General features: G+C 42.5%; 1 protein-coding gene across 8 annotated transcripts in view; it reads left to right on the top strand.

The window, feature by feature from the left end:
- Positions 1 to 26,950, top strand: part of EBF2 (EBF transcription factor 2) — a 123,102-nt gene that overhangs the window by 7,077 nt on the left and 89,075 nt on the right. For 7 of the 8 annotated variants that reach the window (XM_077191648.1, XM_054650627.2, XM_054650628.2 and 4 more), the window contains exon 6: positions 3,093 to 3,161. The exons of the other annotated variant lie outside the window; for it this stretch is intronic. In XM_077191648.1, the coding sequence (XP_077047763.1) occupies positions 3,093 to 3,161 (69 nt within the window). The remainder of the gene's footprint in view (positions 1 to 3,092; positions 3,162 to 26,950) is intronic. 8 annotated transcript variants of the gene reach the window in all.

The raw sequence follows: 26,950 nt of genomic DNA on the forward strand, positions 1-26,950 counted from the left end.
AAGGCTCAGACTAGATGGGAGCTCTAATCAGCTGGGCCAGGCGGCCACTGGGGCCCGTGTCTTTATCGGCCAGATGGTGTGAATTTAGACACTTTTGTTATGCAATTGCAGGGAGGAGTTGGGCAGAAGAAAACAAAACAAAGGCCACCATGCTGTGAGCTTATTTGAGTTTGAAATTAGAGACAGATTTTTTTTTTAAATTTTTTTTTTTTTTTTTTGTGTTGGGGTGAGGGGAGGGAAGTTGAGGGATGAATTTTAAAACCATTTTAGTCAAGTGCGAGGAGGGGAAAGGATGGAAGTTTGGCTTTGGCATGGGGTTTCTGGGGTGCTCAGTTTGTAGGGCTGGGGTTGTTCCCTGGGAACTTCCTGGGTTTGGTTTTAGTTTTTTCTGGACCATTCTTAACATAATCCATAATTTTCACCATGTAGATCTCACTAGAGGAGAAAATATTACAACAAAAGATATGGAAAATCATCTTAAGCCTTGATATTCTTGTCTTAAGCAAATGAGCATCTCTAAAAGTGTGTTCCCAGCCCAACACTGTAGCAGAAATGTAAATGTTGGTGAAGTCATGCCAATAATTTGCTTGAAGAGAATATTGAAGGCTTGATCCTGGACCACCAGAGTTTGGGGGTTTTGGCTTGGACTGAAATTGGAACCAGTCAATTCTGTTACAGGCAGCACTTGTGAAACCAACCAAGTGGAAATGCTACTGCTTGGATATGGGGTGAAACTCTTGGAAATGGGGATTTAAAGATTTAAGAGGTATTTTTGCTATAATGTTGGGCTGACACATCCTCAGTCCCACTCTGATTTATGTGCAAACAGTAATTCCTTCACTGGAAGTGGCTCTTCTCCCTCATCAAGATTTTTTTTCATATATTTGGGCTCAGAAAATACCACGGTCAAAGTGGAAAAAGTCTATCACTTACAAAGATCTTTCCCCAACTGTGCTAGGCATGTAGATATCAGTGAATTATTTGGAGAACTTCGGCTGCAAGCCACAGTTTTAGAGGGAAAATATTTGAATATTACAAACACAAAGTTCAGAACTGCAATAATAGTGGAAATAAAAATAAAACAAGATGCACTTGCCTCTGAACCCAGCCACATTGTGCTCAGTCTCACAGAATTCATCCTAAAATGCTCTGTCAAGAAGTGCCACCATCTCTTGAATCACTACAGAATTTTTTTTTCTTTTGCTTTATTATAATGGCCTGTAAAGCAGCAAAGATTTTATTCCAAATGTTATTTTTCCATGTGTTGCTATACTGGACATGTCAAAGTACATCCCAAACTGATGTTCCTTTGAGAGGATTTTCTGCTTTTTTTGGGGGGTTTATTATAATTTTCTCCTTTAGAAAGCATTCCCATCTTGGCTCCTGGTATAAAAATACTCCATTCTTTCTAAACTCTGATTAGGCACTGAAATCCATAAAAGATGCACTTAAAATAAAGTTGGGAGAGGGAGGGAGGGTGATGTTCTGTGCTGGTGTGAATTACCAGAGCTGCACTGAAGTCGATGGAGCCATGACAATTTACAGCAGCTACAGGGACTGCCCCAGGGATTTTTAAATATTTAGTGTATCCTTTTATTTTAAAAGGAGTAGCATCGATGAATAAGTGCAGGTTTGAGGCAAGGGGAATGTAGGAATGTTGAAACAGTTAGAGCTGTTATTCAAATAGATCTGTTCCTTCCAGATCATGTGGATGGGCAATTCCAGCCCCAGAGCAGGAACTTCCTGGAAATTGGAGGAAATGTTGGGATTTTTCATAGCTGAAAGAGGGTTTTTTGTCTAAATGCTCATTTTAGGCATTTATAATTAAATATTAGGCATATAAAGAAAAAAATTCCCCACTTTAATATTTTATTCTGCCTTTAATGAATTAAAGTATTTAATTTCTTTCTTATTTTAGTATTTATTTATTTACTTAAAAAAAAATCTTATTGTGCTTGGAATTGCTCCCCAGTTGGGAAGCTCTGATACTCAGAATGCTTGAGAATTTTACAGATGTATTCAGCACCCCTGTACAAAAACCCACCAAAATTCCTTCATCCCATGTGTGTAAATTTGAACAGAAACCTCTGCAAAATATGGAAAATATCTTCTAGAAAGGCATCTGATCTGGTGACTTTTGAGGGATGTGGGACTTCTGATAAAGACTTTTAAAACTTTTGGGTATGTCCATCCGCCCTGTCCCATGTTGGCTTTGACTGGAACAAAAAACCTGAGCATGAAAACAGCTTAAATCTTCTCTGTTGCTTCAGATTATTAAAAGTGAGGATTTCAGAGCAAGGACTGTTTTTAAAGTCTGTTTAACTCCTGGTACTCAGCCACTGTGTGTGCAGGAGCATCACCCATGTCAGTGATTATATCAATGGAAATAATGAGCTATTTATTGTCTATTGATTTTAAAATTTTTATTATTATTTATTATAATTAATATTACCACTGAATGTGTATAAATTAATACTTAGTCTTAAGGGTTTATCACTGAAGCAATTGCAAAGGGATTGAAAAAGCCAACCTGAAAAGCATCTCTTCAGATCCTTTGTAGGATCTAAATATGTTCAGTTTCTGGCTTTTCATGGAGTGCTGAAGTTTTCAGTAACCACATAAAACTTACATATTTAATAATAAAAAAAATACAGTAATATAAAAAATATTATTGGAATATACCAAACCATTAGGTTGCTTATAGTCAGTTCTAACACCTTTTGATGGACTTTTAACCCCATATAACCCATTTGGTTCTGCCTGTAATGACATTATGACATCTGTTAATCACTTATTAGACCTTTATGAATATCACCTCAGTCTCAAGTGTGGCCATATTGCTGTTCATTTTTGGCTGGGTAATTCAGAATATATTACAGGGAGCTAAGTGCCAAACTCCAGCTTGAACCAGCCAGGACTTAGGCACCAGGACTCAGGCACCCAATTCCTTTAATTTTCCCTTCTGGAAAGCAGAATTTTTACCCTTCCAGGCATATATCGAGTGCTGAAGGTTTTCTGACAGACTTTGAGCTGGCTCTTTGCTCTCAACTGTCCCACTGGTTCTTTAATTTTGCTTTTCTTTCCCTCTCCAGTCGGTGCTGTGAGAAGAAAAGCTGTGGCAACAGAAATGAGACTCCATCTGACCCTGTGATCATTGACAGGTAGGAGATGAATTCCCATTTTCCTGCAAAAGCATCCCAAAATTGTTGCCTTTCACTTTGAATCATCAGAGATTGTTTCTCACTGGTTATTTGTTGATGTCTGCCATTTGGGGACCTTGACAAAATTTATGTTTATTTTTAAAATGAAATTCTGTTTTTATTGTGACCAAATATTCCATGTGTGCACCTGGAACATTCTCTCCTCACCAGGGATGGGATCCAACTGGATTACTGAGACAGATAAAGCTTTGAGCAGCCTGGCAGCTTCACTAATGTTCTTTAACAAAAGAGCAATATTTTTGTAGAAATGTGGGGAGAAAGGGAGGGGTAGAAAGGAAAAATGCAACATTAAATCTGACAGGTTTGGGATTGTGAGCAATTTTATGTAGAACAGCTTTGTGTATCGCTCAGTTTCGGTTCCAGGTTTAGGTTCTGTTGCTAGTTTTTAGGTCAATAACATAAATGGGGAGAACAGCAGTTTGTTAAACCATGAAGTGGCACTGCAAAAATTGTGTGTATTTGGGGGAGCTTAGAAAACTTCCTTGTGGAACTCACTGACATGGAAGGGTTTGAAACCTGGAGTTCAGCAAGGCTCAGACAGGGAAAACAAAACCAGGCAGAGCTGCTTCAGAAAGGAGCACACATACAAGGGCTCCAGAAGGGGAACAGCAAATGAGGAAAAGCCAGCAAGAAAATGTTTTCCCCCAGATTATTCTGTAGTAACTGTTAAAGGGTTCCTTTTCCCTGAAGCAGATGCTACAAGAGAGCTGATGGTGGAGTGGATTGATTTTAGAGCCAGTTTTTGTCTGCCTGTGTCTGGCCTGTTCTATCTCCTCCCTAATGAGCTTTATTTGTCACAGTATTTCTGGTGGACTTGTTTTGGCATTCAGAGCAGTAAAGCTGGTTTGAATAAAGATCTGCAATAATTTCCTTTTTTTTTTTTTAATCACAGAGTTAATCTAAATAATTTTGGAACTCTGATGAGGCGATGGGTTCTCCTTCTCCCTTTACCCCCCATAGTTTTGCCTTTTAATTCTGTGCTCACAAGCTGTGGCTGGGGCCAGAGCAATCCAGAGCAATGAAATGGGCTCTTTGGGGAGCAGAAGTCCTGGATGTGCCATCTTGACCTTTCCTATGAAATTTCGAGCTTATTTTTGGCTGTGTTGATGCTTGGTATGAATGTGCAGTTGGGAACTTTCCAGCCTGAAGTCTGAATTTTCTGGGAAGCAGCTCAGGGTGGAAGGCCCTGGATTTGCCCCTGGATTGAGACCTTGACAGGGACAGTTCCTACCCCAGCTGAATTTGTAATCCTGAGCCAGCTGCTTATCCCCATGCAAAATGAAGATTCTGATGCTTCCTGGGGGGCTTTGGGATCTGCTGATGTAAAATGAAATGGAAACTGTGAGAAAGGACAGGGTTTTTCTTTCTAACAACTGTGTGTAAAATGTGCATCACAAATCACCTGTTGTGCTCAGTGAGTCCCAACCTTTTCTACTTTGCTCTAAGACCTCTCCTAACTTTGTCTAGACCTCTCCTAATTTGTTCTGAGCCCAGAACCTTTTTCCTGCCTGCCCTGTTAACAGCAATAGACATTCCCTTGGCATGGAAGCCTCCTCCAGGCTCAGTCTGGCAGCTCCTTTTTGTGTGTTGGTTCTTCCCTTTCTGTGTGTGTGTCTCCATTCCAGGTGAACTCTGGAGCTCAGTGAGGGTAGATGAGGGAAATCAATCAGGGGTGCAGCCTGATAAAGCTGCTCCATTCAGTTAAAGGCAGTCACTAAATCAGATTTAGGCCGCAGAGAGAAGAATTTATCCCAGCTCTGCCCTGCTGTCTGGAGGAGGCTTGGCTTGCTGAAAGAAGCAAAACTCAAAGCTAAATATTTTTCTTTTTTCTACCACTAACTGGTGGTGCAGCATCAAGAGAGTGACTCCTCCTTCTGGCAGAGTTCTCTCTGCACAGTTATTTCTGTTCCGCCTCTTCCCCCAGTGAAGCAGGGCCTGAGGAGTGAGGGATAATCCTGTGTGCTACATCTCCATCAGCACATGTAATGCAAATAAAGCCACAGAGCTGTGCTGGGCCTGTCTGTGCACAGAGAAATCCTTGGCTCCTCTATCATCCTCACACACCTCCACAGCACCAAAGTACAACAGCTCAGGAGCTGAACTGCACTCTCCACTCCTCTAAAATGTACCCTGTGGGGTCATTTTTTATTATCTTTCAAACAAGGAGAGTCCTGTGTGCTCTGGACTAGCTGGACAGCAGCTTTGATTTATTTAGAGGGTCTTTCTATAGCTTCTTTAAAGGAAAACACCTCTGCTTAGGGACTTGGCAGCAGGTGGAATATAATTTCTGAAGTGCACCTTGCAGCCATGTGGATCAATAAATATGGTGCTATTTTCAGCTCAGTGATGCCTTCATGGTGGGTTGCTGTTAATTTAAAATGAACTACAGGTTTTCTTTAAATAGTGATTGAAATACAGGTGTTTTTCCCTGGTGTGAAATGATAGGTCAATGTAAAAATCTGCCAGGTACCAACCTGGCTGTAACACTGTCTCATGTCTCTGGAGAAGGGAAAAAAGGAAAATGGAGCGAGGAGAATTGCAAATTCATCTTTGTGTTGTACAGAGCTCTGCCTAAGCAGTGTGGGCAAAGTGAATCAGCATTTCCATGGAATAAAATTCCAGAATCTTTGAGATTAGAAAAGTCCCTAAGATCATTGAGTTCAACTGTAAGACCATCATCAATATAGTGATTTCCCCTTTATTTGTTTCTCTCCCCACTTTTTTACCTGCTGTGTGCTGGAGGGAGACACAATTCACTGGTGTTCACCAAATCCTGGGGACTTTAACCCTGTTTGAAAAGCAAGAAATAGTTCAGTGGGAAAAAAATGTCAGCCCTGTTGTTGTTGTTGTTGGGTTTTTTCTTCTCCTTGAAAGAATTCCAAAAGTTCTGATGCTGAATAAAACATTTTTGCAGTGACCTTTGCTCTGGGGACTGGATTTAGATCCGAAGGCCCTTGCAGTTATTTTTCCACTCCCTCTTAGAAATGAGAACGTTTCCATATGAAAGGGAACTTCTCCACTGAAATGCAGTGTGTGCCCTCTCCTGCTGGCAGAGGTGTGCAGGATACATTGGAACATTTTGGTTCCTGTGATGTTCTGAGCCAGAATTCCAGTGTAACTCTGGACAGAATTGGATTTCAGAGTGATGCCTCTGATTTAACAGGGATGGCACAGCTCAGATCCTGCAGAGCTGCAGGAGTCCAAAATTGGGAATTCCACTGGAGCACAGGGCTGGAGGGACCTGGGATTGCATTTTTAATCCAGAAGCACTTGCACTCCAAGGTTTTGGACAACATGAGCCATAATCAGTTCTCAAAATGTCACAGCAAGCTTTAACTTTGTGTGCACAACCAGAATTAGGGAGAGCTAAGTTGGTTCTGGTGTTCCTGTGGTGGATCCCAGCTCTGGTGGATTCATCCTGGATTTCTGCTTGCCGTTGGAAGTTGGTATCTGTGGAATTGGTTGGTTGAAGAGACATCAAATATGTAAATATTATCTTTTTTCCTCCTTCCCTCATGGCTGAAGTGCTGGTTCTTGATGTTCCTGGTAGTTCCTTGAAATTGGAGAGTGAACTTTGTGTTTCCTTTATGGAAATTACAGGCAGGGATACAAGATGCAGGTGCTGGGGAACTTTTGGATGGAAGGGTGGAAGCTCATTCCTTTGAAGATGGCACTTTGAATTGGAAACTGTATTTTGTTACACCTGTGCTAGAATTACTCAGTTTGTTGCCTTTCCTACCCTGCTTATGCAAATAAAAAGAACCTTGGTATGAGGATTAAGAGGTCGTGGAAGATGCAAATTAATTTAATTAATCACTTTACTGCAGATTTTATCTCTCATTGTAGGTGAGTTGTGTAATTTTGGATATAAATTCATCAAATGGCAATGACCTTTTGATTTTTTATTTAGTTTTCTTTGTGTTCTTGAAGATTCAAGCTCTTTAGAGGAGGTTATTTTGTGTACTTGTTACTCTTAATGCTTTACTGAGTTTACTGAAGCTGTGGTTTAATTGAAGCCTCTGTGGTACAGGGGAGAATTGGTGTGAATTTTTTAGTTGAAAAATTTGCTTTTTTGGTTTTTTACCTTCCCCCCCACCCCTTTTCTAATAGAGAGAACCAGTCAAAAGAAATTTACGTGTAATTCAAATGAAACCTCTTAAATGGTCAAAAGAAAATTTCATGTCATTCAAATGAACATCTTAATTCAATTAAAAATGCAGTGTCATGAGGGTGGGACAGAATTTTTTTGTTCCTAGAAGGGAAACTTCTCAGAACAGCACGAAAAGCTGGGAGCACAAACCCTGTGCTGCTTGCAGCTGCTGCCTCCATGGTCCTGTGCTCCCTTTGGGCTCATGGGATGAGGTCTTTCAGCTCAGGTTCTTTTAGAATCTGAGACATTGGGTCCAATTCCTTCTACTTTTAACTAAACTCCTTTTCCTAAACTATTCCTAATTGTCCTGGGAAGGGTCTGGCGTGTGTTGCAGGTTTTATTAATTTATTTATAGTGATTGTTGCTGGGGAGGGAATGGAGGGGACTGGAGTGGATGGTTGGGATGGAGACCAGAGTCCAGTGTCTCCAGCTGGGTCATGGCACCAGCTCAGCACTGGGCACCCTGCTTTGGTGGGTGCTGAAGGGCAGCATGGATCAGCTGCCACATGCTGCAAGAGAAAAAATGAGGCTTTTGGAGCTGTTCTTTAACAAAAAGCCAAGGCCCAAGCACAGCTGGCAACTCGTCAGCCTCTCTGGGAAGGCGCAGAAGGGCCTGGATGACATCCCTGTGCCATGGGGGCCCATCCTTCATGTGGAACTGAGGTGCAGGGGTGGGGGTTTCCCTCCCTGCTGGTGCCCTGCCCTCCCTGCTGCAGGGACAGAGGGCTGAGCTCTCCCACAGGCACTAAAAATCACTTCAGGGTTAGTAGGGATGGGCTTCACACCTTCTCTGTGTGTATGTGCGTCCCTCCCTGCCACCCCACTTCCCTCCCTGCCCACTTCCCTCTCCCTAAAAACCCCAAAAGAACACATAGATGAATTCTCATTTTGAAGGATCTAACTTCAGATAAGTGCAGACTTCTGATTGGGATTTTTTTTCTTTTTTTCTTTCTGTTCTCTTTTTCTTCCTTTTCTCTTCATCTCAGCCACCTGAAAAGGACTTCATCCCTTACTCCTCCCTTTGAGGTGATTCCAAAACCCACTGGGTAACACAAGGATGTTTCCTCATGCTCAGAGGCAGAACCCCAGGACTGGAGAGGCCTGGATCAAATTCCCACTGATAGTGGGTTGCCCTGTCACCTTTAGTGACATAAGTCTGTGCCTCAGTTTCCCCCTTAATACAAAGCATTAGCAACTACCTGGCTGTGGAAAGCGCTTTTAGGTCCCTGAATAGGAGTTTTTGGGGTTTATTTTTCTCATTCCTTTAGGATATTTTTCTCAATCCTTTAGGAGGATTTAATCTGCATGGCAGAGTTTGATTGTTCCTGTTCTGCCCTGTTCTCTGTGGCCCTTGTGAGTCTGCCAAGGCAAAAGGAATGTCTGGGATCTGCTGCTGCTGCTGTGGGGTGAAAGCAGGAGCTCTTCCCAGCTCCCTGTGTGCCCCAGTCCCCCCTTCCAAGCCCCCAAAACCTACAATGATCTCTCCCCTTGTCCTAGGGAGTCAAAGTCCTTTGTTCACTGCTAAACCCTGCTCTCCTGCAAAGAGCTGCTGTTGTGCCATCTGTCTCTTTATGAATTTTTTAGTAGACTGGATGTTTGTGGGGAGTCAGTAACTTAAAATTGCACTATCCCAGCCATTTGACAAGTGGTTCTCTTAGTGCCTAATTTGTTTGTTTCTTTTTATTTTCTCCTTTCTTTCAGACAAAAGGAAAATTCTTTACTAGTTTGCTGTCCAAAACATCTTGAAATCTTTGATGTGTGCAAACACTTAAAGCTTGTAAACAGACTAAACTGGAGAGTAGCTTGTGTCATTTAATCTTTCTCATTTAATGTTGACAGACAACAGATTTTCCAGCAAGCTGGTGAGTCAGAAGAAGCTTAAATATCTTTATGAGTGTGCTGGAAAAATGAAGAATGGACTGGTTGGGTCCGTGGAAATCCTGGGTTCTGCTCCTTTCTCCCCATCACAGTCTCTGTATTTTTGTAGCCATTTCTCCTTTCTCCCCATCACAGTCTCTGTATTTTTGTAGCCATTCACAGAGTCTGTGTTTAACTATTAACTATGTATGTGATTTTCTGACTTTCCCTGATAACACAAAGACACAGTTGCTGAGAACTGATGTGTGGAAATACTCAGGTGATGTGCAATTTGTAAAGTTTCTCTCCCCCAGCGCTGTTGGTTGCTGCTGCCTGGGCTGGAGGTGCTGCTGCTTCTGGAATGGAACAAGAAATGAGATGGGTTTAAATCACTGCTGGTTTCAAGCACAGATTATTGGGGAATTAAACAGAGCTGGAACCTTATTTCCACCTGTTTCCATTTCTGTTTTGTGCAGATTTTCTCCTGGCCATGTGCTGTCACTGTGGGCATCCCTGCCCTCCAAACAGAGAGATGCCTTTTGGGATGTGTTGGAGGGAACACGTGTGGGAGTGCCCATCAATATTGATCACTTCAGTTCCATTAAATCTGTAACCAGAACAGTTAGCTCATGTCCTGATCTGAGAACTGTGAGGAAAACATGGCTGAGCCTAAGCAAGGGCACCTTATATAATTTAAAAAATAAAATCTAGCTATTTCTGCTACTGCCTGGAAGCCTTAAGAAAATAAGTCCAATGAAGACAAGACCCAAAGGATTTTAGCAGTTCTGCATAAATCAGATAAACTTCCCTGATGCTCTAGAGCATCCTGGACACAAGCATGGATGGATTCCAGTCTTGTTAGATTAGTTGAGAAAAAAATGTTGATGGTGCTGGGGCTAAATCCTGCATGAGCAATGCAAAGATGGGAGTAAAGCTTACACATGGTGTAGGAGAATCCTTGTTTCTTTTTAAATTGAGGCTTTTCCCTGTAAATAGGGAGAATTTGGTCCAGTTTTTGCTCATAAACAGTGAATGAGGAGGTTAAGGGGCTGCTGACCTCAGAAGGACAGAGAGCAGAGTAAGGAGCCATTGGGATCAATGAGGTTGGTAGTAGTGGAAAGGGGAATGGAGAACAAGTTTCCCATGGACTAAAGCACCTCTGGGAATAGAAGTTGAGGATAAATTCACTGTGCAAACAGCACAGAAGAAATTCTGGGTATGTAGAGCAGCAGTGTGTGACATGGGATCTCCACAGCTCCACTCCTTGGCTGTGTTTGCCTGGCTCCATCTGCACTCATCAATAAAAATGCCAATATTTCAGAGTATTTGCATCCTAATGAAAGTATCCTCTGTGTATTTATGACCTGAAATACTCTTCTCACTTTTGCACTCCTCTTGGCCTCTGTCTAGACCTGGTTTTATGGACTTGTCACTTCATCTGCCCTAAGCTTTTTAGTTACTGCCTCTGGCTTTCCTTTTGAACTTTTTGTTTTTCTCTTCATCCCTTCCCTGTGTGTTCCTTTCACCATCTGTTTCTGGTGGGATCTCCCATATTTTCTGCCCTGTAAACATCCCAGGGTTTCAGCCTCTCTGAAGGTGATTTCTTCACCTCAAAGTTCTCCCAATTAATGTGTTCCTGCTTTCAGATGGGAGATGAAGCAATTTATCCTGCTTGGAACATCGCCCCAAATCCTTGTGAAGTGAAGAAAAGATTGAGACTGAAAGTACAAAATGTGCATCTGAAGCTTAAATCAGTTGGAGATGTGATTTTAAAGCTATGTTTTGCCCAAGGTGATGTGGGAGACAGGATGTAGGAAACACTCCACATGAAGGAGTGGAACCCAAGTCCTGTATTCCAGGCTGGATCATGTAAGCATGTCCTGGAACAGCATTTTCCCCCTGCAGCTGTGGCTCACATTCCCATCTTTCTCCCTGGTTTGGATCTTTAATATGCTGCTGTCATCTGAGCCATCCTTCTTTTTCCTCCTTATTATTTTTCCTTTTTCTCCCCTTCTCCTCTGCTACTTTTCCTCACAAATAAATGCTAATGTCTCCATGGGTATCCCACTTACAGCTCCACATTTGGTGGCTTTTCCTCCAAGTGGAGTCCATCCAGCCTGTAAATTGTATTGGATCAGTGAGCCCATAATGAGGCTTCGAAGTCCAAACAGTGCAAGTCTGCTGGGATTTTATTGTTCATAAAGCTCCTTCCCTAGGGAGTGATAGAGCCATTAGGTGTGTGCTGTGTTTAATATTTGGTCATGACAGGAAGCAATAATTTTCTATCTTTTACTGTGGCTCCTGAGTTGTTTTTAAGCAGTCAGCTTATTCAGTCTCAGTGGCTGTGAACCCATTAGGCAAACAGCTCTTCCCTCCATGAGTTTGGATCTTCCTACAAAGGCTTGTTTCAAGGAAATAAAATAAAATCAAGTGGCAACTGGTTGCCCTGTGGTGGCTTTTAATCCCTTGCCCTTCTCAGTGGCTGTCACTGACGGGGGTTGACATAAGGCTGTTTTCACCAAAAAATGGCATTTTTCATGCTGAATGAGATTTAAAAAAAAAAATTAAAATTATTCCAGCAGAGAACAACCACCAAAGCTCCCATGTGCATTGTGTGTTATGGGTTTGGGTATTTATCTTGTGCAAATCCATTATTTATTTCAGTGGAAGCAGTAGGAAGGTTGTATTTAAGTATTCCAGAAGTTTTTTATATGTTTTTTATGTTTTATATCTATATAAACAGAAAAAAAATGAAAACAATAGTTTTGGGTGTAGCCCGTAGGAAGCTTCTCCTCTGACTGTCCTTCCCTTGCATTCCCAATGCTTCTCTCAAAGAACCAGGCAACTTTCTCCATGGAATGTGTGAGGAATTCTGCACTTTCTGTGCTTTTCAGCCTGATTATTGCAGGTGTTCCCTTGCTCTCTGCTTAGGTCTCTTTTGCTCCAGGGGAAAAGTTTTCCACTTCTTCATTTCCCCTCTGGGTCCTTGTCTTGGATCTCTGCAGGTTTGTATCAGAAAGGGAAAAAGTAATTGGCTGGCTCGGTATGCCAGAGCTGTTGTGAGGGCACAGAAGCACGAGGTGGGTTTGCATTAACCAGGAGCACACAGGTCCTTCTTCCAAACCAAACCTGAGAGGAAGATCCTGGAGTGTTTGGGAAGAGGGAGGGCAATTCCAGAGGTGCTTAAAGCAGTTGAAAACAGCACACAACACATGAAACCAGCTCATGGCATAAAGAAATTAAAGCTGAGTGCTGATGTCTTACAAATCACATTTAATTAATTTTTAAGAGGTGTGCTTAGGTTTTCCTATCATAAAAAGTTAATTTAAATGGATCCTGGTTCAGCAAAGCAATTAACACTTTGTATTATCTAGCATCAACACCAAGAAGGGTGTGTGTAAATAGTTTAAATGAAGTAAGTTGTGAAAAGAAAAGTGAAACTGAAAAGATTGATATTAGGGGTCCTGCTTTCTTTCACAGTCACAACATTTCTGTAAGAAAATTCAGATCTTGAAGGTGCCTTTTTTGAAAAGATGAAGGTGCCTTTTTTTGAGGTTCTTGTGTTCGGATGACTCTAAACCACAAAATGCAGTTTTGGGTGGCTGATAAAGCTGACTTTTGCCTCCTTCACCCATCTACCTTTAGTTTTTACTGTGGAAATGATCTTGGAATTGATGGCTGCTAGAAAGTTCCCTGGGTCTTCAAACTTGCGTGTGCTAGATTGTAGCCTGGACTAGGAGTGCTTCAATAGAAATTGTAATTTGCATTAGGAGTGCTTGAATTTGGTTTTCCAAATCTTTACTCTCTTTGGGAATGTGGGTGCTCAGGGCCTGGAAGAAAAGTAACCACAACTTTTCCAGCTGAATCCCTGCCAGTATAAATCCTTCCCTTTGATGCTGACAAAGTATCTGCTCAGGCAAAATTCCTCTGCTAAAGAGGGGAGAAAAAGCTGTACAGTGTTGTGTCAGTGTCACTTGGTCACAAAACCTCAAAAAAACCCCCATCCTCTGGGATGTTTTGGATGTTTTGGTTTCTTTTCTCCCTTTCCTCTTTATCTGAAACATTTCCCAGCATCCCTTCAGGGACATCTGGTTCTCTCTTTTTCCAGCTTTCCTTTGGCGCCGTCAAAAGTGTCACTGTCAGTTCTTTCTCTTCAGCAAACAGCACAGGCAGGACACTGGTTCTGCCCAGGAATTTGCCTAAAATGTAGCTGCCCTCCAGAAGCAGAGACTGAAACCATTTCTGGGATGGGAGTGTGTACCCCTTGGGTTTTATTTTTACAGAGAAATGTATATATTTTATATCTACATACAATACAATGTATTTTAAATAGTTACCTTATATGTGTTGTTATTATTATATATTAAATTATTAGGTATTATATTTTTTACAGACAAATATAACATCTTCATGAAGTTCAGTTTTTCTGCACTCATAAACTGATGGCTCTTTAGAATAATAAAATACCATAATAGAGTTCAGGATTGTACTGGATATGTGCAAGAGGATTTAATTTAGAGTTACATCCTTTGTCCTAATTCTAGCATTCTGTAACCCCCGAATGAGTTTTTATGAGGAATATTCCTGTACTTCAGATCTTTGGTGTGTGAAAGATTTCCCTTTCACATTGCTGCAGCTGCAGGAGGGTATGAGGTTTGATCTTTCTGCAAGCTTTAATAAGAGTGTTAACAATAATAATAACAATTGTAATAATAATTCTTCTCTGTATCTTCCATGTACTTTACTTTTCTCTCTATCTAATAAACCTAGAGCTGTTTCAGAGCTGTTTTGGGGCAGTGCAAGCATTGGCAGAGCAGCACAGGGTGGTTTTTAACACGCCAGTTCCATATCCCAGTATAAGCCTGCAGCACAACCGAGCTCATTCCAGGTACCAAACCTCCAGGATTGTACCAAAACTCCCAGGAAATTGCTCAGGTCGTGATTTGAGCCTCTCTGCCACCACCACCTCCTCCCCCAGACACAAAATTTCAGGTCCTTCATGCCCCTGAACAGTGAAGTTAAATCAAGACACGACTGGATTTGAGTTTCAGCCCCTTCCCCTCCGAGACATGGAGCTGAACTTGGAAAATTCCCTGAGCCAGTTTCTCCCTGCAGCTGCTTCCAGCCCAGCCTGCAGTGCTGGGCAGGAGTGTGCAGCAGGGAGGGAGCCTGGCAGCTCCCTGTGGGTGATGGGTTGGTGTGTCCAGCCAGGGGACTGGCAATGGGAAGTGGTGCCCACTCCTTTCTTCTGTCACCCGTGGTATGTCAGGTCCCCTGGATGCAAAGGGCAGGCAGCTCCCAGTGACATGGATCTTCAGTTTTCAGTCTTAAGGATTCATCCCCCTTTGTCCCCAAAGGTCTTTGTGAGATATTTCATCCCTGCCATGATCCCTGTCCCTTTGACACAGGCACATCCTCTATGTGTGTGCAGACCCACCTTGGAGCAGCACATTGTCCCTTTCTTGCATTTCTTAGACACTTTCTTGTCCCTTTCTTGCATTTCCTAGTGTAAAAATGTCCCTTTCTGAAGGTTTGGCACTGTTGCAGATGTTTTTTATTGAGATTTCTGTGTTTGGGTGGGGGAAAGGGCTCTGCACTCTCACGCTCCGTGTCTCTGTGTCACTGACACCAGCTGTCACCTTGTGCAGGTTGGTTTTTCCTCTGGAGGAACTGTCAGGAGATGAAGGGTTGTATTCCCACCTCTGCCTGAGCCCCATCCAGTGCCTGGTGTCACAGGAATATTGGAAGTCCTGTCCTATTGTCTGTATGAACTCTGCTTTGTGCTGTCTCCTGCAAAAAAGGGTCTGATGTAAAACTTTATTTAACGGAGAATTAGTCTGGAGACAACTGCAGAGCACAGTGCTGCAGGAATATTTTGTAACACAACATTTAAAAGGAGAGTGTAGTTAGTGACAAAAAAAATCAGGATCCAGCTTTTATGCCGTGGGTCCTCTGCACTTCATGGACTGCATTAAAAGCCTCACATTTGGCTCTTGCTTATATTAATTTAAATATCTCTTTTAGGGTCCTCATATTTTAGGGCTGTCCAGGACAACTGTCCTGGTTTTTTTTTTTTGTGTTTCAGCTATTCTTTCTCTGTCCTTTCTCTCTGGGAAACTCTGGAGTGCAGGGGGTTTGTACTGTGCCTAAGGAATTGGGATCCTGCTCTACACTGAGTCTGTAGCTGTTTCTTAAAAAATGCAATAATTTCAACTTGCCCCTAATAGTGATTACTGCTATACATGGAAATGTGTTTGTTTATTAAATGGACTCAAACAAAATGTTTATTTTCTCCCCACACCACAGCTGTTTGAACCATTGTCTGCAAAGTAATTCGTAAAACTGAATAACCATTTAAATATTTTGGTCGTTTCTTAAAAATTGTATTCTATAATTCCTCATATTTTTTTTTGTATAACTGGCAAAACATTTCAGTAGGTTTTGTCACTTGTTGAAACTCTTTGAAAATAAGAAATTTTTCTTTATAAAACCTGGTTCTGTACTCAGCATGCTCATGTAGCATTCTAATTGTTTCACCAAGATAAAGTAATCTCAGATTAAAAAGTAGGGATAAAATCCTTAATTAATATTATTCTACTCTTATGCCCCAAATAATCCTTGCTAACGATGGGGTCTCCTGTTTCCAGACTGCTGGTTCTAATTGATGTCATTTGATCTGATCTGTTTGCTGGACACTGAGTGGCAACTGGAACATGAGATGGGTTTTGAAGGGTCTGTGTGAAAAAAATTTACTGCCATGGTGGTGTCATTGCAGGGCTCCTGGCTGTGGAGGGAATTCCTGTTGTGGGCAGACACAAAAACTGGCTTTTAGGCTTTTAGTGCATTTTTGTTTGGGCCAGGTCTCATATCCCCAAATATTTGCAGTAACATCATTGCAGAGGGCCCAGGTGGGACACCTGAGTGTTCTCCTGCACTCAGGGATTCTGTGGGATCAGTAATTCTGTATCACCCCCATAATCCACATGGAAAACTTCCCCTTGTCTTGTTAGATAAAAAATCCTCCTCCCTTATCCCAGTGAAAATTTCCCCTGTTCCAAAGTCCCATCTCTGTCTCCTAAGCCATGTTTTCTCCTGGAGTTCACCATTGTTTTGCCAGCCCACCCCTCACAAAGCAGAGGTCACATCCACACGACCTCTTGGCTGGTACGAGGAGGCTGCTAAATAATTCACGTGGCCAACTTGATTTCGGGGTCCACATTTGTTTTTTCCACTCTCCTAATCAAGATGCTCATTTAATTCTATTCCAGCACCTGTTCAGCAATTAACACCCTACAATTTGCATCTTACCCTGACATTTGCTATCTTTCCAATTAGTTTTTATATCAGTATAATTAGGTAGGGTTATTACAGTGCATCAAGCAGGGTCGAGGATATTCCCAAGCCTTTAAGCTCTTTCCCAGATTTGTTTAGGGAAGCCACTAAGGGTAAATGGTTGATTAGGATCACTGTTTTTCTTCTTCATTCAGATCAGGCGAAAACTGTTTCCCCATGTGGCCCATGAAAGATCAGGGAAATATGTCAGTCTGTAAGAACTAATATTATGTAGTTCGTGACTTTTTGGGTGAATTTACAGGGGATTAGGAGTAAGGGTCAGGCTGTGCAGTCCCTTGCAGCAGCATTCACCAGTAGCCTTCATTATGCTCTTGCTTTATGTTAAGCTGAGCAACTTGCAACAATAATTTTAATTTTTAAAATTTTTTTTTTTTTGAGTTGACATGTGGGTGGGTGAAAAATCCAAATTAGAGGGTGACCTGACCATATTGAAGACTTGGCTTAATTGGTAAAGACTCTGGGAGTGAAATGACTACTCCTAACACCTTTTAATTTAAATTTCACAGAAGGAAGCTCTTGCTGTTCAGCTGTGATTGGTTTGGGTTGTGGGCTCCTGGAGTCAAAAATAGTCCTGCAGCCAGTGTGGCAGGACAGTGGGCTTTCCTAAACTTGCTGAACTCCAGCTGATCCCCCCTCAATACCCAGTGCTGGCAGAAGGGAGAGTGATGTGTGTGTGGCACTGGGACATGGGGAGGGGAGATCTATAGTACAGATCAGAGGGGAGAGCATTTTTTCTTATCTCACACCACCCAGCTCTGCATGTTCTCCTTTTTTTAAGGTTCAGTTTGAAATCATCTCCCTGCAGCCCCCAAATTCCCCTGCATGTCTCTTCATTCTGGAGGTGCACACAAAGGCTGGTATTATCAAGAGGCAACATTGCCCGTGGCAAGATTGCAGGGAAGGGTGGGATTGGAGGAAGATTCACATTGTGCTGGGGAAAGTGAAGAGTTGGATAAAAAACCCCAAAACTGCCACATTTCATGTCTGAATCTGGGTATTACTCTGAGATATTCTGCAATGCACCTTAATGATGCTCTCCAGGCCTTGGCAGGCACCTGCTGGGACCCCAAGGAAGGATCAACCCAAATTCCCCAGCCTGGGGAGAAGCAGAGCTCTCCTGTGCTGTGTTGGTGCAAGAAGTTCTAATGTTTGTAAGTCTGCAATAGATTCACCCTTGCCCAATTTAATATAATTTACTATAACGAGCTTCATCTCTCCGCATTCTGTTGGGGTTTTTAATCTCCAGTTGCCTTACATTGGTATCTGAAAGCCTTAGAAAAATAGTGGGGTGAAATACCCTGGGGAATTGGGGCAACAAGGAAGAAGTGAGAGGTTGTTTCATGGAGTGGGAGAAAGGGGTTGGATGTAAAGAAGGCAAAGCAGGACACAGAGATAATGGAATTTACTCCCTCTGCCAGTGCCAGAACTGGCCTGGCCCTTCTCCCTCCTCAGCCTGTGAGAGCAGAATCTGACCCCAAACCCCAAAATATTCCCATTTATTGCTTGGAAATTTGAATCAGACTGTACTGGTAGAAGTTATCTCCTCAAATTACTAGAGCTAAAAAGGAGAGCAATAAAAAAAAAAAGGAACAAATTTTTGTGAGGGTGAGAGCTCCACTTGGGGAGAGCAGAATTGACAGAAGCCCCTCAGTGGATGCTGTGCCCAGCAGATTTCAGAGCTCCTGCTGTGAGCAGGCAAAGCTGCTTACCTGTGCTGACAGGAACTGTGGGGTGTCCTTTTCCCAAGGTTTAGTCTCAGCCAGGAGCCTTGTTCTTGGGCTGAACTGTGTGGGTAAGAATGGCCTCTTTATACATTAAATCCTACACATGAATGGCTGTAAATGTGCTCTGAGAAATGGGGACAGACAATTTGTATAAATCTGATTTAGAAGGAGGAAGAGTCTATATTGAGGAGACTTTTAATGAGATTTTTCAAGCTCCTCTGCTTAGCTGGATGCTCATCTAAGCTAAACCCTGAGCAGCAGAAGTTTTCCCTGATATTCACCCCTGTGTCTTCTGTTGAAATCTGGAGCCTTGTGTACTGGGCAGATGGGTGGAGGAGAAAGTCACCACACAATTCCATGTAACACAACCATGCCCTGTGTTGTGCAGGACGATGTCATTATCTGATCAGCTTGTCTGCACCACAATCTCACACTTCATCTTTTCCCCTGAATGGGTTTCAGCTTGGAATGCAGATGCACTTTGTCACTGGTGGGTACACTGGGTAACACAGAGCCTGGTTACTGTGGGCCAGCAAGACTTTGTAGCCATCCATCATCTAAGAGCTCTAAAAGGCTACAGGAACTTCTAATGGAGTGGCAGGAGGTCTTCTTACAGTGACATCAGGACAGATTCTGGTGACAGCACTGAAGGGCTGAATTTTACCACTGCTGGTGCCAAACTGTGTCTTAACCAGCAGTTGGAAACTTTCTCTGAAGCTCACCTGCTTATTCACCAAGGCCTTGGACTTCAAAAGTTGAATCTTCAGCTCTCCCATCACTATTTAGACCAGATCTGCCATGCTGCCTAGGAGTTTAAAATAGTAATTAGAATCCAAATCTACTGGCTGGCTTGGAAAAATCAGCCTAGAGGCAGCAGTTGATGTTATAGAAATTGCTGGCTCCTGAGAACTTTTGAAAATGAAGCCCTCTCCAGCATATTGTTTTTGAATTTAAGGATGCTGTTCTAGATCATTATATCTAATGTACATAACATGAGTGACCATGTTCCAGGAGAGAGAATGAGATGCACCTTTTATCAGTGTCCAAAGAGAAAATTTAACCTGCAATGTCCAGAATGGGCTTGTGGTGTCTTTCTCTGTGAGTCCTCCAGTTTTGGGCAGCTTTGTGAGTGGAATCAGAGTGATAAAAGTTGGGTCTTTTCCATCTGGATTAGGTCATCCTGTGCACTCCCTGGCGTGGTCCTGCTCAAGAATCTCTTGCTGTATTTTATTAATAATCTCCTGCTTGGAGAGTTGCTTCCCTGAAGGCAGGTGTCCAACATTGGTGGGAGTTACATCCACTGGCCCAGGGATGTGTCAGATCCTTAATGTGCTGTACCCAGGAATAGGGGAAGAAAGAGCTCAATGAAGTAAATGAATAATCACATTAATGATGTTTGCTAAATCGCTCATCCAGTGCACCAGCCAGTGTAATTGCTTCAGAGCTTTGTGTGAAAGCCAGCAGGCTGATGGAGAAATATAAACAAAATTATTCCCTTCCCTTTACCCCAAACAAGAATTTAGCCATTAATAAGGGCTCTTTGTTTCCTAAAAATCTAAAAATAGAAGCATGATGTGTGAGCAGGCAAGGTTTGTGTGTGTAATCAGTACTGGCTGCACTGCCAACTGTATTGAATTTCCTCTATTTAGGGGGATCTTCCAGGGCTTTTGCAATTGTCTTCATAGAAATTAAGTTTCTCTGCATGAACATCTGAATATTTGTGTTTGAAAACCAGCAGTGATCAATTTTGAGCTGTTTTTCCAACCCCAGATTTATCAGCATATTATTAAACTGAAATGATGCAAAACTCTGCAAATCCCTTTTTAATCTTTAAAAGCAAATTTGGGGGAAACAATAATAATAATAAAGGCTTATATGTTCAATGTTGAAAGCCAAGTTTAAAATGAGATAGGAATCCTACAGGTTAGGTACCATCAGTAGGGTTTTGACTTCTCAATTTTCCTCCTGTAAATCTCCTTGGGTGAGCTCAGTGCTTGTAAGTTGTCAGGTACAGAAAGAGGTGGCTGCTGTTTGGAAACAAATAAATAAATTTGTAGGATGAAAGATCACACAAAATATTTGGGAGTTCTGCAGCTGGCACTGGGAGCAGCTGCCTGAATTCCCTCCTCAAGGTGTTGCTGTGTTATTTTGGGGGATTGTAAGAGCTGAAATGAGGGATGCAGGACTCCAGGCGGCTCTTCAAACTGCAGTTTATTGTATACAAAATGCAATTTATTTGTATACAAAATGCAATTTATTGTATACAGAGTGCAGTTTATTGTATACAAAATGCAATTTATTGTATACAGAATGCAGTTTATTGTATACAAAATGCAGTTTATTGTATACAAAATGCAGTTTATTCCATCCCAGAGGTCACAGCAGTCCAGGCTGGTGGGTGACAGAGCTGTGCCCACAGCTGTCAGCTCCAGCTGCAGGCAGGCCTGGAGACCCTTTGGTGTTGGTTACATTGCATTATTTACTTTTCTTTGATGAGCATCTTCATACAGTAGAACCAATCTATACCTGAACTATTATCTATAGCCTATCATAGCTGCTATAATTACCATATTCATGGTACTGTTCTTCAGTCACTAAAAGTCAGTACATTACAGTTTAAGCTGGAAGTTGTTTTTCAGTTTTCTTGCAGTGGAAAATTCTGAGACCTTTTTTGCCACATTTGCTGCCTTGTTTGCCTGTGCTCTCTTTCTGCTTGGTAAAAACATCTTCTTGTTTGGGGTGGGTTTATCCTTTGCTCTAAGCCATAGAAACCCTTTCTAACTAACGCCCCCTTTGCTCCTTGGTTATCCAGTGAGACTGGCTCTGCAATTCTTTTCTTCTATATCCAAACTTGCTTCCATCTCTATTCCTTCTTCAGATTCTACATTTAAAAATCTTTCTGCTAAACATACAAATCTGTGAGACTTTCTTGTCAAACTTTCATCCTTCCCACAGGGGATGTTCGGGCGGGAAAGGGACGGGGGGAGCCTGCTGAGTGTTTTGCAGCCGGGAGCAGGTGACCAAATGGATGAGTTGCTTCTGTGCTCTGTGCGAGGAGGGGTCACGGAGGAAAAAACACCCGTGTGCAGGGAGGGCTCTGCATTTTAACACCTTCCCTGCTAAGCAGGAGGCCGGCTCGGGGTGCGGAATTCCTGCCTGTGGAATCAATGCGTGCGCTGTGCAGGCCGGGCTGTCAGCAGCGCCCTGCAGGGACGGCTGTGCACGGCTTGCTCGGCTCCCGCAGCCACTAGGGAGCTGTCTTTAGCTCGCATTTCAGAGTTAGCTCATTAGACCAATAACAGCAGACACTCACTGGCTTTTTCTTCAAGAATTTGTCAAGCCAGGATGTATTTATAGAGTTATAGCTTGACAACAACAATGTTCCACCTCCCTTTACCTGTTGCAATGGTTTTCTCACAGAGATCAGCTTTCCCTTTGTTCCTACGTGCTTCTCTCTGTGCTCATCTCATGTCCTAAAAGGAGATTGAGATTCCTGAATTCTTTGGCTCTTCTCAGATTTGGGAGTTGGCCTTCTATTTTGAACAATAAAGATTGAAATGGGAAAATGTTACACCATCATCCAAGCCATTAAGAAAATCTGTCCTGTAGGATATGAAGAGATGAGACAGCCCTGCTAATTATGATGCAGGAAAAGATATGGAATTACCAGAAAAGCAGAAGCCAGGGACTCTGGTTTTGATTAATATCTGATAAACTTCCACTTAACCAAGTAATTTAATGTCTTTACTTCAATTTTAGCAGACCTGACTGGTTTGGGTAGGAAGCCCTCAGTTAGATTTCATAAATAAGAGGGAGAAAACCCTGAAAGAAAAATAATAAAAAGGTTAATATTTTTCAGTTTCAGCTCTGGTATGGGAAAATTGTGACTTGCAGCTTTTGAGCCTGGTCTAGGTCATCACAAACATCAGCCTGGCTTGCTACCAATGATACTTGGGATTGTTAAAGCAGAGCTGTGGTACCATGGCTCAAAGTGGGAGTAAAGAAAGTCTGGAAATGTGCTGTGTAATCCTGCCTGGAACTTGCAGAGTGCTTGGAGCAGGTGGGAATGCTGTGGCAGGGGAGACAGGATGTGATCTGAGGAGGAAGGATGTGAATGCACTGTCACCTCCCAGTGTAAAATGTCAACACCCAGGGCTTGGCTGTGACTGGGGAGCCAGGGATGGATATCAGGGATGTGTCTGCTCTCTTCCACAGGAGAAATGACTCAATCTGTCCCCTGTTCCCAGACACCTGATGGATTTAGGACTGGAATAGAGAGAGGAAAGCTGGAAGCTAAGGGGAGCTTGAGGTAAATGCCTGTTTAGATAGAAGGTGACAGTGTTGGAAATTCAATGGTGCCTTTCATGGCTTTTTAACAAGGAAGGAAAATCCCTGAACTGAGCTAATACAAGTCTTATTTCTGCTCCATCAAAATACTCTCCCAGCTTTGGATCTCAGCCTAAAATTTGTCCAGCTGGTATATTTCTGTATGGGAAATAGTCCAAATAGGACTGACAGGCAACTGGTGTCCAAATTTATTTTACCAGAGTAACATAACCATAAATAAGTTTGAAAAAAAATTATGCAGTGTCAAGTTGGTTAGGAGAACATGATAGTGGTGGCTTTTCCTTATCAAACAGAAGATGTGACTTCCCTTGCTGACCCTTTGGCTTCTAATTTGCACTTGCTTTCCTGAGGGAAGGCGGGTTTGTATCTGGTTCTGTAGCTGGAGCTGACACCAGAAATGATTAATCTGTCACAGCACCTCCTAAACTCTGTGCTTTGCTCTGGAAAAGCTGTGAGTTGCTCTGTGCTGCTCTGGAGGCACCAGTGTCCAGTTGGCATTTGGGCTCATTCCCTGCAGGAGCCATGGGATGAACGAGTCCAACACAGCCGTGTCTGGCAAAAAAGCACTGGCAAACTGAGTATTAATTAAACAGCTGATAAAGTTTCATTTGGTTCATTTTCCCTGCAATAAACCACTAATTATGTCAGAATGAGAATGTTTTCTGAGCACAGCAGCAGGATGGGGTTGAAATGGCTGTGATGGCTGTGAGTGCAAAGCCACCCACACTCTGCTGCAGTGACGGGAAGAGCACAACCACTCCAGAGCCAAGGGATGAAGTCAGGAGGAAGTGGTGGGTTCTGATGGTCAAATCTTTCACTGAATCTCTCTTGTTTCAGCACACAGCTCAGCATCTCTCTGCTTCAGCTGACAGGAGGAAACTTCCACTCAGATGGTTGATAATTAAAATGGGTTGGAAGCTCTTTGGAACTTTGTGTTTGCAGAATAACTCTAAAAAGTAAGAGTAACAAAATTTTCCTCTCTTGGAAAGAAGCTCTTGGAAGTTGTAAGTGTATTTTCAATTATTGCAGAGAACAAAAATAGCATTTTTTCAACCAGTAAACGCCCAATAAAGATGATGAAGTGTTGCACTGCAATACTTCTTGAATCCTGAAAAGAGCAAACTAATAATGGAGATAATTTATTATGACTGTTGAAGATTAATTTTGGTAGATAGTTTGTTTTTTCCTTCAAATCCCCAAGCCTTTTTCAAAGATAAGTTGTAGGATGTGGAAGAGGATTGATTAGCAGTATTTCTGAATTATTTAAATTGATACCTTCTGTAGTAATAAAAATATTTTTCAATTAATCTTTCCATTATCGGCTTCCCATTTTGGTGATTGTGTGCTAATTTCAGGACAATTTTCCTAATAAGAACCACTTCCTTTGCAATTTTCAAATTGGGTTAATGGATTTTGCTTTTGAAAGCATAAAATAGCCACCTCCAAGTGTCCAAATTAATCTGTGACTTGGACTTTGTTATGTGTTTGGAATATGAGTATGTGGGATATGAGACTCTATGATAAGGCTGATGTTTAGGGAAAGATCCATAATCCCATCTTGAAAGGGTTATGAAATTTCTGGTGGGAAATTTGGACAATGTCATTGTCTGAGCCCAGGCCTGAAGGTAGAAGAACCAACTGATGTCCCTTCAAGGTCTCTCTCTGTGTTATTTTTTAAAGATTGAGGGTGGTGTAGCCAAATTTCCCTCAAAATACAACAACTCTGAGTGTTCCTGCCCTGGTAAGGGCACTCCTGGAAATTAAGCTTGTTGGGATCCATCTGGTAGCCTGTGTTCCAGGCAAGGTATTCCCAGATGTTCCCAGATGTGTGGTAGTTTCATGCATGATTTTCTGTAAGGCAAACCACGTTTTTAGGCTGTGTCTCATCTTCTCTCCTCCCCCATCCTCATGTGGTTGTTTCTCCTCTGAGGTTAAGCTACAGTCAGAGAGAATAAAATAATGAATGCAACAAGGAAAAGAAGCTAGGGTTTCTTTTAAGCATTTTGGTTTTATTTCTTTCAAATGACACTTGAGGAATTGGAGCCTGTTAAAGCTCTCTCCAAGGAGCAAGGTTTCTTTTGAGAGGAGAACCATGGGGAAATGCAGCAGCAACAACAAAAGTGCACCAGAATCCCTCAGACCTGGGCGTTCTCCAAAGAGCTCTGGCTGTCGTAATTTACACACCTTGCCTAATTCAGAGCACATGTCTCAGCTCCAAGAGGCATTCAGTAGACATGCTGCTGTCTTCCTCACAGTGGGCCTGCTGTGAGTTTGTCAGCAGTGCTGTTAACAATGACAAAGTAGTTCATCAATGTATTTCTTTCTTTCTTTCTTTCTTTCTTTTTTTTTTTTTTTTAACACCAAGATCCCAGAAGCAGCAAAAATCTCCTGTGTTGTTGCTGTGCTGTAGCCTTAGGGAGAAACTCAGCAGTAATAGAGCTGCTGCTGCTGGGTGCTGAAAGCCTGCTCTTTAATCAGGGAATTGGCAGTTTGTCCTTTAATATCCCTGTCTGTGGGTTGTTCTTGTATCCAGGTGGGATTCCCTGGGCTGCTGGTTGTGCTGGCACAGAGCTCACAGATGCTGCTGGGCCAAGGGCTGGGAGCATTAAATGCATTCCAGGCAGAACCACCTGTGCTCCTGCATCATCATATTCCAGCTCTGCTGGGTTTGGAAGGGCTTGGAAGGGTCCAACCTTTGGGCCTGAGCCTGTTCTGTGTCTTCTGTGTGGAGCACAACCAAGTTAGCAAATACTCATGGATCCAGAAAAGCTTGGAAATGTGATGTGGAGAGATGTCTGAGCTGGCTCTGCAGGAAATCCAGCTGGATGATTCAATTTCCTGGTGATTTTCATGCCACTGCCATACCCTGAATGGCACTTTATAATCCAAAATCACCTCTTGCACTTACCCACAGGCCTCTAATCTGCCCCAAAATGACCACTTGCACTTTTCCATGGTCCTTTGATATGCCCCAAAATCATCACTTCTCCATGGACTTTTAGGCTGCCTGTTTGCCTCTGTGGGTCTGATGGGAATGGAATAGAAATTTGTTGAAATTAAAGACTGATAACCCAGCAACAAAATCAAATGGAACTGGTGAAAATTTCTGGAAGCTTCTGGAAGTCCTTTTAGGAGTAGATTCTGGAAATAGATGAGAGAGTAGATAAGGAGTAATAAGGAGTGGAAAAGCCAGTCCAGAGCTGGGAGCTGTGGGTTTCACCTTGTTTCAGTATGAAAGTGTTATCAAAGGTTTATGTGCTGCTCAGGCTCCACTGGACCCAGGAGACCCCAGGTACTGGCCCTGAGGACTTGGGCACCCACTAGAAAGTTTATGGTCAATAAAAAAATGAACTCCACCATTTTCATGCTGATTTAATGAATTCCTTAATTGTCCTCAGTCTTCAGCTGCCTGGTGGGACTTTTTGAGGGGGGTATCTGTAGTGGGGTTTGGAATGGGCAGACTGGGAACTGACCCCCCTTAGCTGATAAAGGAACCTTCCTCTCTCCCCCTCCCCACAGCTCAAGGAGCTTGGTCTGACTCATGTCTGGTGTTTACAACATATGGTAAGAGTTAAGAGAAAGAAAAAAAGGAAAAAAAAGAAAAAAAGGTGGGGGAAGGGTAGGACGAGAGGGTTCCACTGAATTTAGTAAGAGTCCTTAGAATTTCTGCTGAAGTCCTACAGGGAAAGTGTACACACAAACACACACAATGTTTCTGCAAGTTTAGAGCCAAGAGATGTAAAATTTGGGTGGAGGTGTTCAGAAAAGACACAGGGCTTGCAGGTAGAAAAAAATTAAGAGAGAGGTGTTAAAATGAACATGAAGTTAGACCCTGGGCTTAGTGGAAATAGTTCTAAAGCTGTTGAATTCCCATTCCATTGGATTCCAGCTGGAGGTCTATTCTTCTCCCAGAGAATGTTTGGGAAGAACTGGTGGAAATTGCCTTTGGCTGCAGTGTTGGGTGAGTGTTTAAGGAAATAAAATGGATGCTGTTCAAGCCAAAGTTGCAGAATCCATGTTCCCTTAATCCCATCTGTATTTTTTTCATCCCCGTGGAAGGTGGTTTGGAATAATTTCTGAGTGAAAAGATTTGTTCAAGAAAAGATTTGTAGAGCTCAGCTGCAGAAGTCTCAGGCCTGGGTTTGCTTCATGCCCAGCCTTCCCACTGCCTTGATCCCAAACTGTGGGAATTGCTCTTGAGTCAGGTCTTCGTGCAGATCCTACAGGGAGAGTCTGTGTTTCCCTGCAATATCTTAAGGCCACATTTGTTGTGTTACCTCTGTGTGGGCTTTTTGGCT

This window comes from Agelaius phoeniceus, chromosome 30 (genome assembly GCF_051311805.1).
Source record: "Agelaius phoeniceus isolate bAgePho1 chromosome 30, bAgePho1.hap1, whole genome shotgun sequence".
Taxonomy (NCBI): Eukaryota; Metazoa; Chordata; class Aves; order Passeriformes; family Icteridae; genus Agelaius; species Agelaius phoeniceus.